At 42.5% G+C, this 13,988-nt stretch overlaps 1 protein-coding gene across 1 annotated transcript in view; it reads right to left on the bottom strand.

Moving 5' to 3' along the window:
* Nucleotides 1-12,304, bottom strand: part of LOC143876597 (oligopeptide transporter 7-like) — a 33,082-nt gene extending 20,778 nt beyond the window's left edge. Inside the window, exons 1-3 of the mRNA XM_077378302.1 lie at nucleotides 12,204-12,304; nucleotides 6,412-6,871; nucleotides 6,138-6,235 (exon numbers count right to left, since the gene is read on the bottom strand). Coding sequence (XP_077234417.1) covers nucleotides 6,138-6,235; nucleotides 6,412-6,849 — 536 coding nt within the window. The 5' untranslated portion in view covers nucleotides 6,850-6,871; nucleotides 12,204-12,304. The remainder of the gene's footprint in view (nucleotides 1-6,137; nucleotides 6,236-6,411; nucleotides 6,872-12,203) is intronic.
* Nucleotides 12,305-13,988: the final 1,684 nt, after the last annotated feature.

Below are 13,988 nucleotides of genomic sequence, written 5' to 3'. Positions count from 1 at the left end.
TGCAAACTTGTTCCCCATATTTCCTCCTGTCCTTCATCTCCTAGCCCTACTTAAATCAAGGTGTTTGTTGATCATGTTAGGAAAGCTGCCATATTTCCCATGTGCAGTGGGAGGCAAATTTGGAAACAAACTTATTTTAGGTTTTAGGAGACCTAAGTAGAAAAAAAAAGAAAAAAAAAGAAGAGAAAGTAGAAGGCCTTTCTCACTTGACCAGTTGGGGGTGCTCGATCACAAAAGGGCTTGAATGAAAACTAGGGGTGTCAATTTGGGCTCGGCTCGGCTCGTAAACCAAAAAACAAAAGCAAAATACACCAAATGGGGTTGTCATGGAGGAAAAAGAGGGGAGCAAATATTCCATTTTCCTTTTCTTCAAGATAGTCACCCCCTATTCTTACCCAGGCCACCCCTCTAGAGTAAAAATAATGGTAAAAAAATATATTACATGGGGGGTTGTCCAAGGAAGAAAAGGGGAGTGAAAATATATTACCACCATTAACGAGCTCAGTAAGGCTCGCGAGCCGAGCCCGAGCTAAGGTATTGAGCTTAACGAGCCGAGCCAGGCCCGGCCCGGCTCGGCTCGGCTCGTTTACATCCCTAGTGAAAATGAGAGAGGGAGGGAGAGAAAGAGAGAAATGTAGAGAAAGATAGAAGGGAGAGAGAAATCGAGGGAGGGACAAAGAGGGTTTCTTGGGTTCCTCTCAGGGTTTTCTCTTAGGTTTTTCTTGGGGTTTCTTTCTCTCGGGTTACTCTCGGTGTACGGTCTTGGGTGAGAGGGCAAGGAAAGGGTTGTGGGTTCGTGGGTTTTGGGTTTAATCCATTATAATCCTTGTATATTATTTTCTCATAGTGAAGATCATTCTTCTCTCCTGTGAATGTAGGCTTGGCTAAACCACATAAATCTTTGTGTTCATCTTGTGGCTTGTGTTTATCTTTACTTTTACATTAATTTGTGAACGATCGGATCGGATCTACCTGCGGACGTTCTCAACAGGTGGTATCAGAGCTCAGGTTGGAACGATCGTCACGGCCGGGTAGAGTGATCGTGGGGTGTTGTGGTTGGATTACATTAGAGTGATCTTTGGGAGTAGAAAGATTGTCCAAGAAAGTTTCTCGTTTGAGGTGGAACGATATACCGAGAAGTGCGGAGTAACTGTGATGGTCGTAAAATCCAGTTCTACCCAGTTTAACATCGACAAGTTTGATGGAAAGGGCAGTTTCACCCTATGGCAGATGAGGGTGAAGGACATCTTAGTTCAACAGGCCCTGGCTAAGGTGTTGAAAGAACAGGATGGGAAGACGAAGAAGCTGACAGATGCCTAGTGGGAAGACATGGAGTCAAAGGCAGTCATCAGGATACGACTATGTATGGCAGATAACGTTATGTTGAACGTTATGGATGAAAAAGAAGAGCTTAAGTTATGGGAGAAGTTGGAAAAGTCTTACTTGTCAAAAAGCTTGCCCAATTGATTATATCTGAAGTGGCAATTATACCGGCTAAAGATGCAAAAAGGTGAGAATCTTCTGGAACAAGTTACAGTGTACAACGAGCTTGTGGATGAACTCCACATGGTTGATGAAAAATTGAAGGAAGATGACAGGGCTTTATTACTTCCTACTTCACTTCCTAATTCGTATGACAACCTAGTAACAACTTCATTGTATGCAAAGGATACAGTGAGGTAAGAGGATGTCACAGTGTCGCTCTTATCAAATGAGATGCATAAGAAACATGTTCTTGATGGGAGTCATGATCAAGGATTGATTGTTCATGGTGGGACTCAAAGAGGAAGGTCATCTGACAGGGGATCAGGAAAAGGCGGGTCAAGATCAAGGGTCAACAGAAAGGGCGTACAATCTTATCGTTGCAAGGAATACGGTCGCATCAAGCGGGATTGTCTGAAGCGAGCATTGGTGCTACAACTACAGTGGTGTTGATAATGGATGAGCCTTAGATACATTCTCACAATCTCCACAAGTAATCACAGTTCTCCTCATGATGAGTGGATCTTAGATCCAGGGTGCTCTGTTCATGTATGCTTCAGGAGGGAATATTTTGGTACGTTCTAGGAGACAAATGAAGGTGTAGTGTCCTTAGGTGACGGGTCCATAAAGGAGCCATTTGGATTGCCGGATTCTGGAATCAATTTTGGTATCGATTCTTTCTCTCCTGATTCTGCCGTTTAGCTTGATTAAAAGTTCGAAAAGGGAGACCTCGAGCAGAAAAAAAACTCCGAAATTTTCGGCAGAACCCATAACCCACGAGAGAGGTGGTATTTGGGGATTTTTCTTCTCTCTCTCTCTAATCCACGATTCTCTTCCTAAAATCCTTCTCCCAAATCTCTCTCTCTCTCTCTCTCTCTCTCTCTCCATTTGGACTAATCGCAATTGACACTCCCTCCCCAAACACCAGAATTGGTATCAACGTTCCTTGACCACATGAATTGGAATAAAATTGGTTGCGCCAAAGATCTTACCATTTCCAAAGGAACTGGAGCTACATCTCATTTCAATTTCCATTCGAGAGTTCTTATGTGTTTCGGGGGAGAGGAAGGTGCAATGATCATGGGGTCATGTTCGTTACTAGTCTCGGGAAAATGCGGTTTGGGGCAATTAGTCGGTCAAGGATCGGAGGAGATCTTTGTGCATATCTTTCGGGCATCACCTATATGAGGTCCTATCCCTAGATCATTTTTGAAAACATCTTAGGAAACCCATTCTCTGCATGTTTTCCTTGTTGTAGAGGCCTTTGCTCTATATGCTTCTTCCTCTTTCCAGGGGATCAAAAATGAAATTGATTCTTTATATATATATATATATAAATAATAATAAATCTTCTGCCGAGAATAAGGATAAAAGACGCTTCCAAGTTGTTCACATAGCCAGAAAGCTTGCTCAAGAAAGAGATTGTGTACCAGCAGTTGGAAATACAAGCATGCACCAGGTTACACCAATGAGGAGAGAAAGCAAAAAAATTTCATAACATCCATAATCAATTCCTATGCCATTCTAGCCTGTCGTAGACTTTGGGGTTGGTTTGGCCACTTATGCACATTAGCCCCAAAATGAATCTTCCACAGTGAAACTCTCCGAAAGCCGTGGCGAATGTACTGGTATAAGGGTTCTATATCTCGTCCGGAGCAAGCAAGAATCTCTTATTAGTTCCCTGATGAACCCAATCTTTTGGTGCATCGTGGAGGGCACGGCTCTGATGGCATAAGGAGTAGTAGACTAGTAGTAGAGTATAGGCCTTTGTTCCTTTGATAAACACCCTAATTACAAACTCAACTAATAAAAAGGATCTAACTCTACACTAATGCTTGTACTACCTTATAGCCCATAGTAAGCAAAAGGCTACCCCCAACTCCCTATAAAGCCTCCAAATCTGTTTATCAAAGTGCTTCTCCGATTGCTCAAGACATCTCTTTTCAACCGAGGAACAAAACAAGATCATTTCGTTCCATTTTGATGTCCATACCGATTCCTGATTCCCGCAATGCAAACAGGCCTAGAGAGAAGGATTGGGTGGAATAAAGAAGAAGAAGTACTTCCTCCTTTCTCTTGCTCTTTTGGGAGGCCTTTGGATGATCAATAAAAGGGTAGGGCCTTTATTCTTTGTTGGAGAGGTAGGAAAAAGGGCAAGGGTTTTAATAAAGGAAAGTAGGGCTCTTCTGGAAGAAGATGATTTTAAAAAAAAAGATGATTTTAAAAGGGTATCTCTGTCTTGATTTTGAGAAGAGAGAGAAATCAGAGAGAAAACTTTCTCTGAAAAGAGAACAATGATTTCATCAAGAGGGGATGTCTTAGATGATTAAAGGGGCCAGGTATCTCTTTCTTGTTTTGGCCATGGTTTTGCATTCAGTGGATCCAGAATCATGTAGCTCCAAATGAGGATAAGAAAGTGATGCTCGCCCCTACAGTTTCACTATCGGACCTTGTATTACCATCTGCATCCTCTGTCAAGAGTCAGGTAACGTCCTCTTTAATTTGCGGTTAGTATAGAAACCATGTGGAATCATGTTAGTTTAGGATGTATAAATTTCTCTCAGAGCTTATTATTTAAATTGCTTAACATCATCAGATTATTCATGAGTTTTATGAGGGTAAACTAAGAAGCTGGGTCATGCCCGTGATCCAACTTCGTAGGTTCCCTTCATAAATAATTAAAGAAACCCCTTTCTCTACTCCATTTCATCCCTTCATAAATAATTAAAGAAACCCCTTTCTCTACTCCATTTCATGCCTTTAACCGAGAAGGGATGAGAAGAGACATGAAATCCAAAAATGGATTGCGCGGGGCTTGCGACCGAAATTCTCGGATGGACATTGCAAGCTCTGAGGCTTGAAGTCGCAAGATACAGACAATTCAATTGCAGGTTCCTAAATAAAAGAGCAAATAAGATGATCCCCATTAATATTTAACGAAAATAAGGCCCAAGGACAGAAGACTAGTCGTTATCAAGCAGGGACGGAGCCTAACACCTTCCGTCTCCGTAATCAGGCAACAACCATGATCAAAAGGGGATGTAGACAGGATCACAAAGTCACTCGTGGGTCCCAGGCCCTCTCCTATGTGGGGACTAGTCAATCCCCATAAAACCCAGGTTCAGGCTTAGGTCTTTCCGGAGGAAAAAGGGTGGTTCATCCATCGGTCACAACCAATGAAAGAATTGCCTCAGTAAGAGCAAAAAACAATTATTAAGCCAAAAAATATGCATAAATCAGACGGATGTCCATAGTGGATATCCACAATAGTGAAGGATACATTTAGCCTCAACCATACCGAGTAGATGATTTTATTGAAAGCATGATTTCCAATCGAATCAAGTCTGGCCTCCTACCCACTCATGCCAGAGTAATTTTCCAGTGGAAATACTTGATCCGGCGGAAAGGACTTCAATTCAAAGTCAGAGCGAGACATACATCAGTTGTGACCACCCCGGTTTGTACTCTCCATGCTGACATCAACCTTCTTCATGGAGGAGAACCAGACAAACTCAAGGACGAGTTTCATTCAAGTGTGTGTGTGTGTGGGGGGGGGGTGGGCGCTGATGTTCAACACTATTTGCAATTTCCTTTTGATTTATTAGTTTTTTTTGTTGAATATCAGGACCACTAGATGAATTACAATGATTTTTGTAGAGTAAAAGATATTCTGTGTGAGGTGGGTGTGGACGTGGGTGAGCTATATCAACTTGGGGCACGAAGATATAAGAACATACCTTTTATTTTTGTGTCGTTTGGGAGGCGTGACTAGCTAAGAAAACAGCTCTATCATGAGACATTTACCTACGTGCCTTGCCTTATTTCCTTCACGTAAGGCATTAGTACTTAAACGCTGACAGATCTGTATATGCATGCAAGCAATAGGTCTTTGCTTTCCTTTTGCGTTAATACCTATCTTCCATCCCTCCCCACTACCTACCTGGAAAGCAAGGACTGCAGAAGGCAGCTAACATCCACCAGCGTACGCTTGCAACGGAATTTCCTTTAAAATTCTGGTTATTTTTCCTAGATTTTTTAATGAAAAATCTTTGTCCTAGGAGGGTTTCCTGATTTTTACCGCACCGCTTTTTAGTAGAGGAGAAGACGAATTGAAGATAGAATGAGAGCTCAACAAGGATGTGTTAGTGATATCATTGTCTATTGCTATGTATTGTAATATAGTCTGCCTTTTTGAGATCCATAAGGTGTTGATTGATGGGGCTGAGTGCTTGCCATCCGGCGACAACCAAGATTCTTGGTATAAACCCCGCATCCTTAGAGCCCGTCGGAGATTTTAGTGCGTGCTTAAGATGACGCGTCATTCATTGCAACATGGTGCTCGTGAATGAGATCGAGTCGATTTGCAGTTAGATCTAGTCGAAAACTTTTGCCTAAAAAAGTGGGTTACCAAACCTCTAAAAAATTTAAGGAATTTTTTCCAATGTTATCAGGCTCAAGCATGCCCTTCATAAAAAATGGGGGGCCACCAATATCAGCTTCCTTACTAATAGAGTTTTATTTTTCTGCCACTTTGCATCGTCTCTTCACTCATTTCTCTCCCTTTTCCACTCTCCCCTACCTCACTGTCAACACTTGGTAAACTTTATATTCCATGAAAAAAAAAATTCATGGTTGCCAAACATGGCCAGACATACCTGAAGATCGAAACCTGAACGAGATTGCTTGGCCACCACATAGATGCCGGCTCCACCAGATAACGCCGGAAGATCCCAGCCCATCCAAATCCCAACACCTACACTTTCAAAGAAGAAATCAAATAAACATACAATAAGGCTCCGTTTCTTTGGATGGACGTAAAATTTGTTTTTATGTTCATTTTTATAACATAACAAATTTTACATCCATTTTTACGTCGAAAGAAACTGAGCTTAATTGAATAATTTTATCATAAGAGAAACAAAATCTCACCTGAGTCGTTAGCACCACAAATAGTGCAACAAAAAATGTGAGCTTCTTCTGGTAAAAGACCTTAACCGTGGAGACCATGTGAATGGAATAAACTGAGTTAGCTCCAGAATTTGCAAAGATGGTGATCAAGACATGTTCTTTGATATTGAATGGTCCAGGATTGAGCGTAAATTCCCATAGCTTTCCCTTGAAAAAGATCCGATCGGTGATCACCCATGCCATGAGGTTTCCGATGGGCACCACAGCAATCTGCACTGAGATTGAGGTGATCGAAAGAGACTCCCTTCGATACCAAAAGAATTGGTTGAGGAAAGATAGAAGGACACATGAGAGAGTTCCCAAGAACCACATTCGAAATGTGAGCACCGAGAGGGTCGGTTCATCAGTGATCGGCACAGTCAATTCAACCTGCTCGATCGAAGAGTTATTCTCAGCCATTGATAATGGTTGCTGTTTTGAGCTGCATTTTGCTGAAAATGTTAGGGAAAACGGTGCAAAGAGAATAAAATAACAGACATTAATTAACGTGGGTTTGGTCTTAGGCTAACATCAACAAATTATGGGCGAATACAATTTCCTTAACGTATGTTTGTATCCTAGTAGAGTAGCGACGGTTGATTTTAACTGACGCCAGATGTTTTTCTTTTGTGGGGATGATTAATAATTAACCATCGTTGTATAGAATCAAATAAATATATTTAACACTTTTTTCTGATACATAGTAGCAATGGATGCAATTCCGCCATATTTGCATTTAGGGAGACGCCGTTATTAATTAAATTTCGTGTCGGATATTAACCGCCGCGAATAAAGATTTCGACTTTAGCGCCAAAAGTTACCTGATGTGCTCAACGAAAGATCGATTGTCTTCCCCTAGAAAATAAGGTGAATTCACGAACCCTGTAACCCCTAGGGTACGGGTAGTCGTAATCATACCAATCAAGGTACGGTTTCTTGTACAGCGGTCTAAATATTGGACCGAGCTATTATTGTATCATTTCCATGACCTGGTCCCTATTATGAACAATGTTCTTCGGGGTGTATTTCCTAGAATGAATAGTTGACTGACCATAGGATCGGCCAATACTGGTTACCCTCGACTCCGCTTGTGATTGGAACACCCATAACGAATTGAGGGTTCAGAGGTGGTGTATGAGGTTAGTTTTAGTTCTGGTTATTGTTACCTAATACACAAATCCCATTGCCATTTTATACACCACCACTAGGGTCAGCCACACCCTCGTTTGGTCTAATAGTTCCTGGATTTGGTTGATCTGTCACGGAAGACCTCGCGTGTTGTGGAGGCATTATAGAGGGATAGTCATTAACATTGATCCCGTTGTGTGGCAGAGTATACCATGGTGCCGAATTTAGCTTGATTCTCTCAGAGCAAATACAGAGGGGCCACTAAGAGGGCCCCCTAGAGCAAGGTTCAGCCTAGTTAAAAGCCGAAACTGGCTGATCCAGATTCCATCCTCTGACTGGACAGTAGCAGCAGAAATACGAATCAATTGTATGGTAGCTACTAGACCGCTCTAGTATATGGTAGCTGCTGGACCAACTTATTATCCTGCGAGTGGCAGTTGTTCTATCGTTGCTGTCGCCATTCTGTCGGTTAGTAAACCAAACAGTCTATCTACCTGCTTGGAAAAATTCTCAATAGAGTGGAAGGGCCTTATCACTTCAAAAATCTGGCAAGCAGCCATCAGAGACAACTCATGGGAATTCTCAACCAAGTGTTGTCTAAACATAGCAACCACATCCTGGAGTGATAAGGGCATGTCCAAGTTCCGACCCTGTGGGGAAGTTTGACCACTTGGTGAAACTAGAATAGGATTCTCCCCTACCGAAGGATTTTTCCGATTAGAAGTCCTTCTATTACGTGTTTCAGTGCTCTCAAAAACATTAGTCACTAGCATTTCTAGGAGCACCAAGGTATATAGTTTTTCTTCGTGTATTATGAGCCATTTAACACCACGTAATGCACTGCGTCCCACTGGGCATGCCAAAAGGATGGTGTTCAGTCTAAAAGCTACTCTAGCGAGGTTGGTCGGTGTGGCTGTGTGTGTATGATGAGTGGAGTGGAGCATGTGTGTCTGTGCAAGAGAGGGGGGGGGGGGTCTCTCTAGAGGTAAGAAATGGGAAACTCAAATCGAGGGTTTTGACGACCGAAACGATTTCATCCTTTGGATTGGATTTCAGGTGATTAAGAAGAAGAGGAGAACGACACTTCTTCCTTGGGCACATCTGCCTTAACACAAATGGAATGGACTTTTTAGATGAAGACGAGATGCTAAAAGTAGGGAAGTTGACACAAGCAGAACGTGAACGACTCTCAATTGGTCGATGCTAGTAAAATACAAACGACTCTCAAGGTCGACAGACCATCCGATTCAAGCTAAACGACAAAACGACATAAACAAAACTCCAGAATGAGGGATAGCTAAATTAAAGAGAAAGACTCACCTGGGAAGATGAATTCATTAATTCCTTAATCCAGAGAGAAGCTAAAGGTACGAATAGTAAAAGTACAATGCTGAAAAGTAAAAATAAAATGCTAATACATATTTGGATTTGGTTCTGAGACGTCTTCCTTGGAGACAAACGCCTCCTTATATAGCTTTTTTAGGTAACCATTCCTCATTACCCCACGTCTTCTTGGAGGGAACTTTTTTGTAACTGCCCATGCAGGGCTTCCTTATTCTCACGTCCTCCATTTTTTAGGCGGTTCTCATCCACCTTCTCACCAATGGCAACTGTAGTGCCACATCTTTGAATCAGTCTAATCAGATGGTGTCTTGATAACTCGTCCCACTCAACCGATTGCCTTTAAAGATGAACATGTTTGATGGGAAAACCCTTGATAATTGCCCATCCTTCTAGGCTCCAATATATGTAGACCTGGCAAAACCGACCCGTGCCCACGGGTCGACCCTACCCACCCTCAAATTTGCGGGGTATGGGTTTATTTTTTGTGACCCGTGAAAATCAACCCGCGGGTCACCCAACCCGCCAAAACATGGGTCGGGTCGGGTCGGGTTAACCCGCTGGTTTTGTGGATTTTTTTTAATACTTTTATTCTTATTTAAAAAGAGAAAAAACCAAGGGTTAAGATCATATAATCAAAAGCCAAAACAAAAGGGGTTTTGTTCTTTTTACTCTTTTATACTTTTATCTTTACACTTACATAAATAAATTTGTTACTATCACTAATTTGTTACTTTGCAAAAGTGGGCTTTATCGACTCAAGACCTCATCCCAGCTTCCAGTAGCTCATGGGCATTACTATGCATGAGTACACCTCCTATTTTTCAAAATGGACGATTGGACGGTACATCCCACACCATAGGATGATCCAAACCGTGCATTTGATGGGCCATTGTGTAAATAGGTCGTACCCAAAAAATCATTAGCAGAGGATGATTCTAACCCTCCGATCTAAAGAGGGACTCGCAATATGGAAACTTCTATAGATCGGAAGGTTGGGATCATCCTATGGCAATGATTTTTGGGCCACAATCTATTTACGTTGTGGCCCATCAAATGGACGGTTTGGATCATCCTATGGTGTAGGCTGTAACGTACATTTTGAAAATTAGGTGAATTCATACATAGAAGGGGGTTAATTTATCACCGCCCCAAAAAAAACACTGTTTTGGAAGAAAAAAATGCGGGTAACCCGCGGGTCGACCCGACCCACCCGCACCGGGTACAGGTTACCTGGTTGCTGACCCGTAGGAGCATGACCTGCAGGTAACCCGACCCGACCCACCCGTTTGTCAGGTCTAAATATATGCACGTTCCTCCATACATCCATTAACGCCGGCATGGCACGTAGTTTTGTTGACCCATTCCAAATGAACTGGTGCGTGCTTGACAATTCGGTCTTTTATGACAGACTAAACCCAAAAATGGTGTAAAAAAAAACCGTGTTGGCAAGAGAAAGGAAGATGATTTTGCCGGATTTTCTAGTTTTTCATCTCCCATCTCCTGCGTTTGTCCGGACTTGAAAATTTTCATCTCTGTTGAGATTGTAGTATCTACTCTCTTCCCTTTCAGCTTTGCTCGTGTGACCTAGGAGCCGGTGGTTGCCGACTATAGAATGGAGAATAAGGAGGGAGATGGAAGAAAAGCTTAGAACAGACATCGATCCTACATATAGGCTCTCAACTCTTGACTGGAGAACTGCTTTTATTGGCATCGTTTTGCCTTGATCGACTTATCGCGCCCAAACATAAGCAATAGCGATGGGTTCTTTAGTTGGCCACCATCGGCCATTCACTAGGCCATAGTCCCATGCCCAAGTGAGAATGTTACCTTAAACATATAGCCTAAAAACTTGGAACTGTGAAACATTTTATAACACCCATTGCTTTTATCAAGGGGCTAGGAAATTTGGTCATAATGGTACATAGGATGTTGTGGAGGTCCCCAGATCAACGGTTCTGATCCAGGGACCTGGTCCCCTACCCCGTTTGGATTTATGGATTATACAATGTCATCCGGAAAGTAGTTATAAGCAGCTAGAGAAAGATTTTGTTAGGCACCTAACCAATATGCCAAAAGCTTGAGAGCTGATGGAACACATTAGGGTAGGCCCCTTAAACATGTCCCATACCAGGTTGGGTCCACCTGGTTCCATACCTAGGCGGGCTCCCACTCAGTGTCGTAACATTCCATCAGGCTTCCGCATCCGCATCCGCCGTCCTCAGCAGCCTACTTGTGATGGCTTTCACTCTGGCTTTTTCTTTTTTTCCCAAGTAGCCCTTTCCACATATCGTCCCTTTCTCAGAAGCCCACTCTGTGGCAACTTTCACTCTGGCTTTTTTACTAGGTAGCTCTTTCCAAGTAGTCGTCATCACAAGTCGGCCCTTTCGTTATTCAAAACACGAGACGTGGTGGGTTCTCCGATACCAAATGTTAGATATCTAACCAATACGCTAAAAGCTCAAGAGCAAGTGGAACGTATTAGTCTAGGCCCTTTAAACATGTCCCATAGCAGGCTAGGTCCCACCAAGTCTCATACCTAGGCGGGCCCCCACTGAGGACTGTAACAAATTCACAACTGTTGAAGATCAGAAAATGATATTGTCATACCTAAGGATTCTTGCAACGTAATTCGTTAGACCATAGTTGCCGGAAACTCCTTGGTGGGTGGGAAACCCGTTTCCCCTAAAACGCATTTCTCGCGAGTGGGAAACTTGTTTCCCCTAAAACAAGGGAAACACGTTTCAGAAACGTTTCCAAAATATGATACAAAATTGGAGAAATGTTTCTGAAACACATGGGAAACATGTGGAAAACTTATGTAAATAATGTGTAAACACGTGATAAATGTATGCAACACTCGTAGAAAACACATATGAAACGTGTAGGAAACATGTGTGGAACTAACAAAATTCATTTTGGAAAAAACACATAATTTCCTAAGGCATTTCTTGTACGATTTTCTATTGTTTCTCGTTTCTCGTTTCCCCTATATTTTTTTTTCATGCGTTTCCCGTTTCCATTTCACGTTTCGTTTCCCAAATTCTTTTCCCACCCTGGTAACTATGCGTTAGACTAATCAAGTCCTTGCATGCATTCTGCCTTCCTTCTCTTGTAGGCTTCATCAACACTGCTAGCAAATTACAGTGTTAAATAAGCATGGCGGAATAATATATAACAAAAAAGAAAAAGAGTGTTAAAAATGGAAAAAATTAACCACACCTTAACCATCAAACATTGAACAGAAGAACCATTTTAATCTCCCTTTTCGAACCCATACACAAAAAAAAAAAAAAAAAACTGACCTTGGCAGCAAAGAAGGTGACGAACAGATGGAAGAAAAAGAAGTTGGCGGAGTGTTCTTAATGAGCAGAGATAGAGAGAGAGAGAGAGAGAGAGAGAGAGAGAGAGAGAGATATTGAGATGATTATGGAGCGAGGGAGAGGGAGGCATTTCAATTCCTTCCTCGATTTTATAAGCCTCTGTACAGGTGGGGGGACATTGACAGTAAACGTTAAGTCAAGGTCTTCATCAAGTACGCCAAATTCAATTTAAGAGATGAGTGGAAAGTACCCAAAGAAGATATTTCTTCAATTAGGGCCCATTTGGATACACCTTGGATTTAGAGTTGAATTTGGATTTTGAAAATCCGTGGATTTGAAATCCAGAATTTTAAAATGAATAATGATATGTAGACCTGGCAAACGGGTGGGTCGGGCCGGGTCAACCCGCGGGTGATGCAGGTGCAGGTCACACGGGTCGGGTCAGGAGATGACCCGCATTTTTGCGGGTCAGAATTTAGGTGACCCGCGCGGCCCGCGGGTGGGCCGGGTCAACCCGCGGGTCACCCGCAAATTCAAACAGTTGTTTATTTTTGAAAATGTTATCACTAGATTTTAATGAGGGGGGTATGGCCGGCACCGTGGGATGATCCAAACCGTCCATTAGATGGCCCACAGCCTAAATAGGTTGTGCCCCAAAAATCATTTCAATAGGTTGATCCTAACCCTCCGATCTATAGAGGGTTAGGATCAAGTGATCAACCCTCTAACATTCAAATCGGAGGGTTGGGATCAACCTATGGTGCTAGCCACAACCTATTTATATTCTATGGTGCCAGCCATAACCTATTCAGGCATCAAACCCTTAAAAAATAGATTAGCATGACAAAATCACCATCCTTTGCATTAGAAAAAAAGCCATCTAACTAGATTAGCATAACAAAATCACCACCCTTAAAAAAGCCAAATGACTTGCGGGTGCCCGCGGGCTGACCCGACCCAACCCGTGTTTTTGCGGGTTGGGTCACCCACGGGTTAGTTTTGACGGGTCACTAAAACTCTGACCTGTGCCCGCAAATTTGCGGGTGGGTCGGGTCGACCCGCGGGCAAGGGTCGCTTTTGCCAGGTCTAATGATATGGGAACCGAGAGTGGTACCGAACAAATAGCCTTTTTCCCACATTAGTAGGACTGTCAATCGGGCCGAGCTTGGACAGGCCTGAGGTGCTCAAGCTCAACCCATGTCTATACAACGGGCTTCGGGCCGAGTTCGGGCCTGACTAAATTAGAAAATTTGAAACTCCACAACGAGCTACGGGCCGAGTTCGGGCTTGCCCGTCGCCTCTTATTTTCTGCACGAGAAAAGTCTAAGCTAAGCACAGAAAAGTCAATTTCATAGAAAGCTATTAAACTTGTTGGCTTTGGCATGTGAGAAAAGCCACACCGATTGATTTTTTGCTAGATTTTGTCTTATGCATTTAAGAAATCTGAGGTCGAACTGTAGCCTATAGGATATGATGATCCAAACCGTTCATATGGAGTGGGGTGAAGAGGGGCAACATAAAGAAAGAAAAAAAAAACGTATTTAATGTCGAACTAGCCTATAGGATATTAATGTTTAAGTAACCTATTTAATTAATATCTACTGATTTTTAAGGGCATAAAAAATCTTGAAAAATTATATAGTAAATATATTATCGGGCCCGGGCCTATAACGGGTTGGACGACCCCTAATCAAGCTCAGCCCAAATTAGAGTTCGGGCTTCAACTTTTGACCAAGCTTGGTTTGGCTTGTTCTCATTTTAATTATG

Source organism: Tasmannia lanceolata, unplaced genomic scaffold (assembly GCF_043159265.1).
Source record: "Tasmannia lanceolata isolate RefF3 unplaced genomic scaffold, GAP_Taslan_0.1 ptg000002l, whole genome shotgun sequence".
Taxonomy (NCBI): Eukaryota; Viridiplantae; Streptophyta; class Magnoliopsida; order Canellales; family Winteraceae; genus Tasmannia; species Tasmannia lanceolata.
Note: the sequence above shows the minus strand (reverse complement) of the source record. Positions and strands in the feature narration are given on the sequence as shown.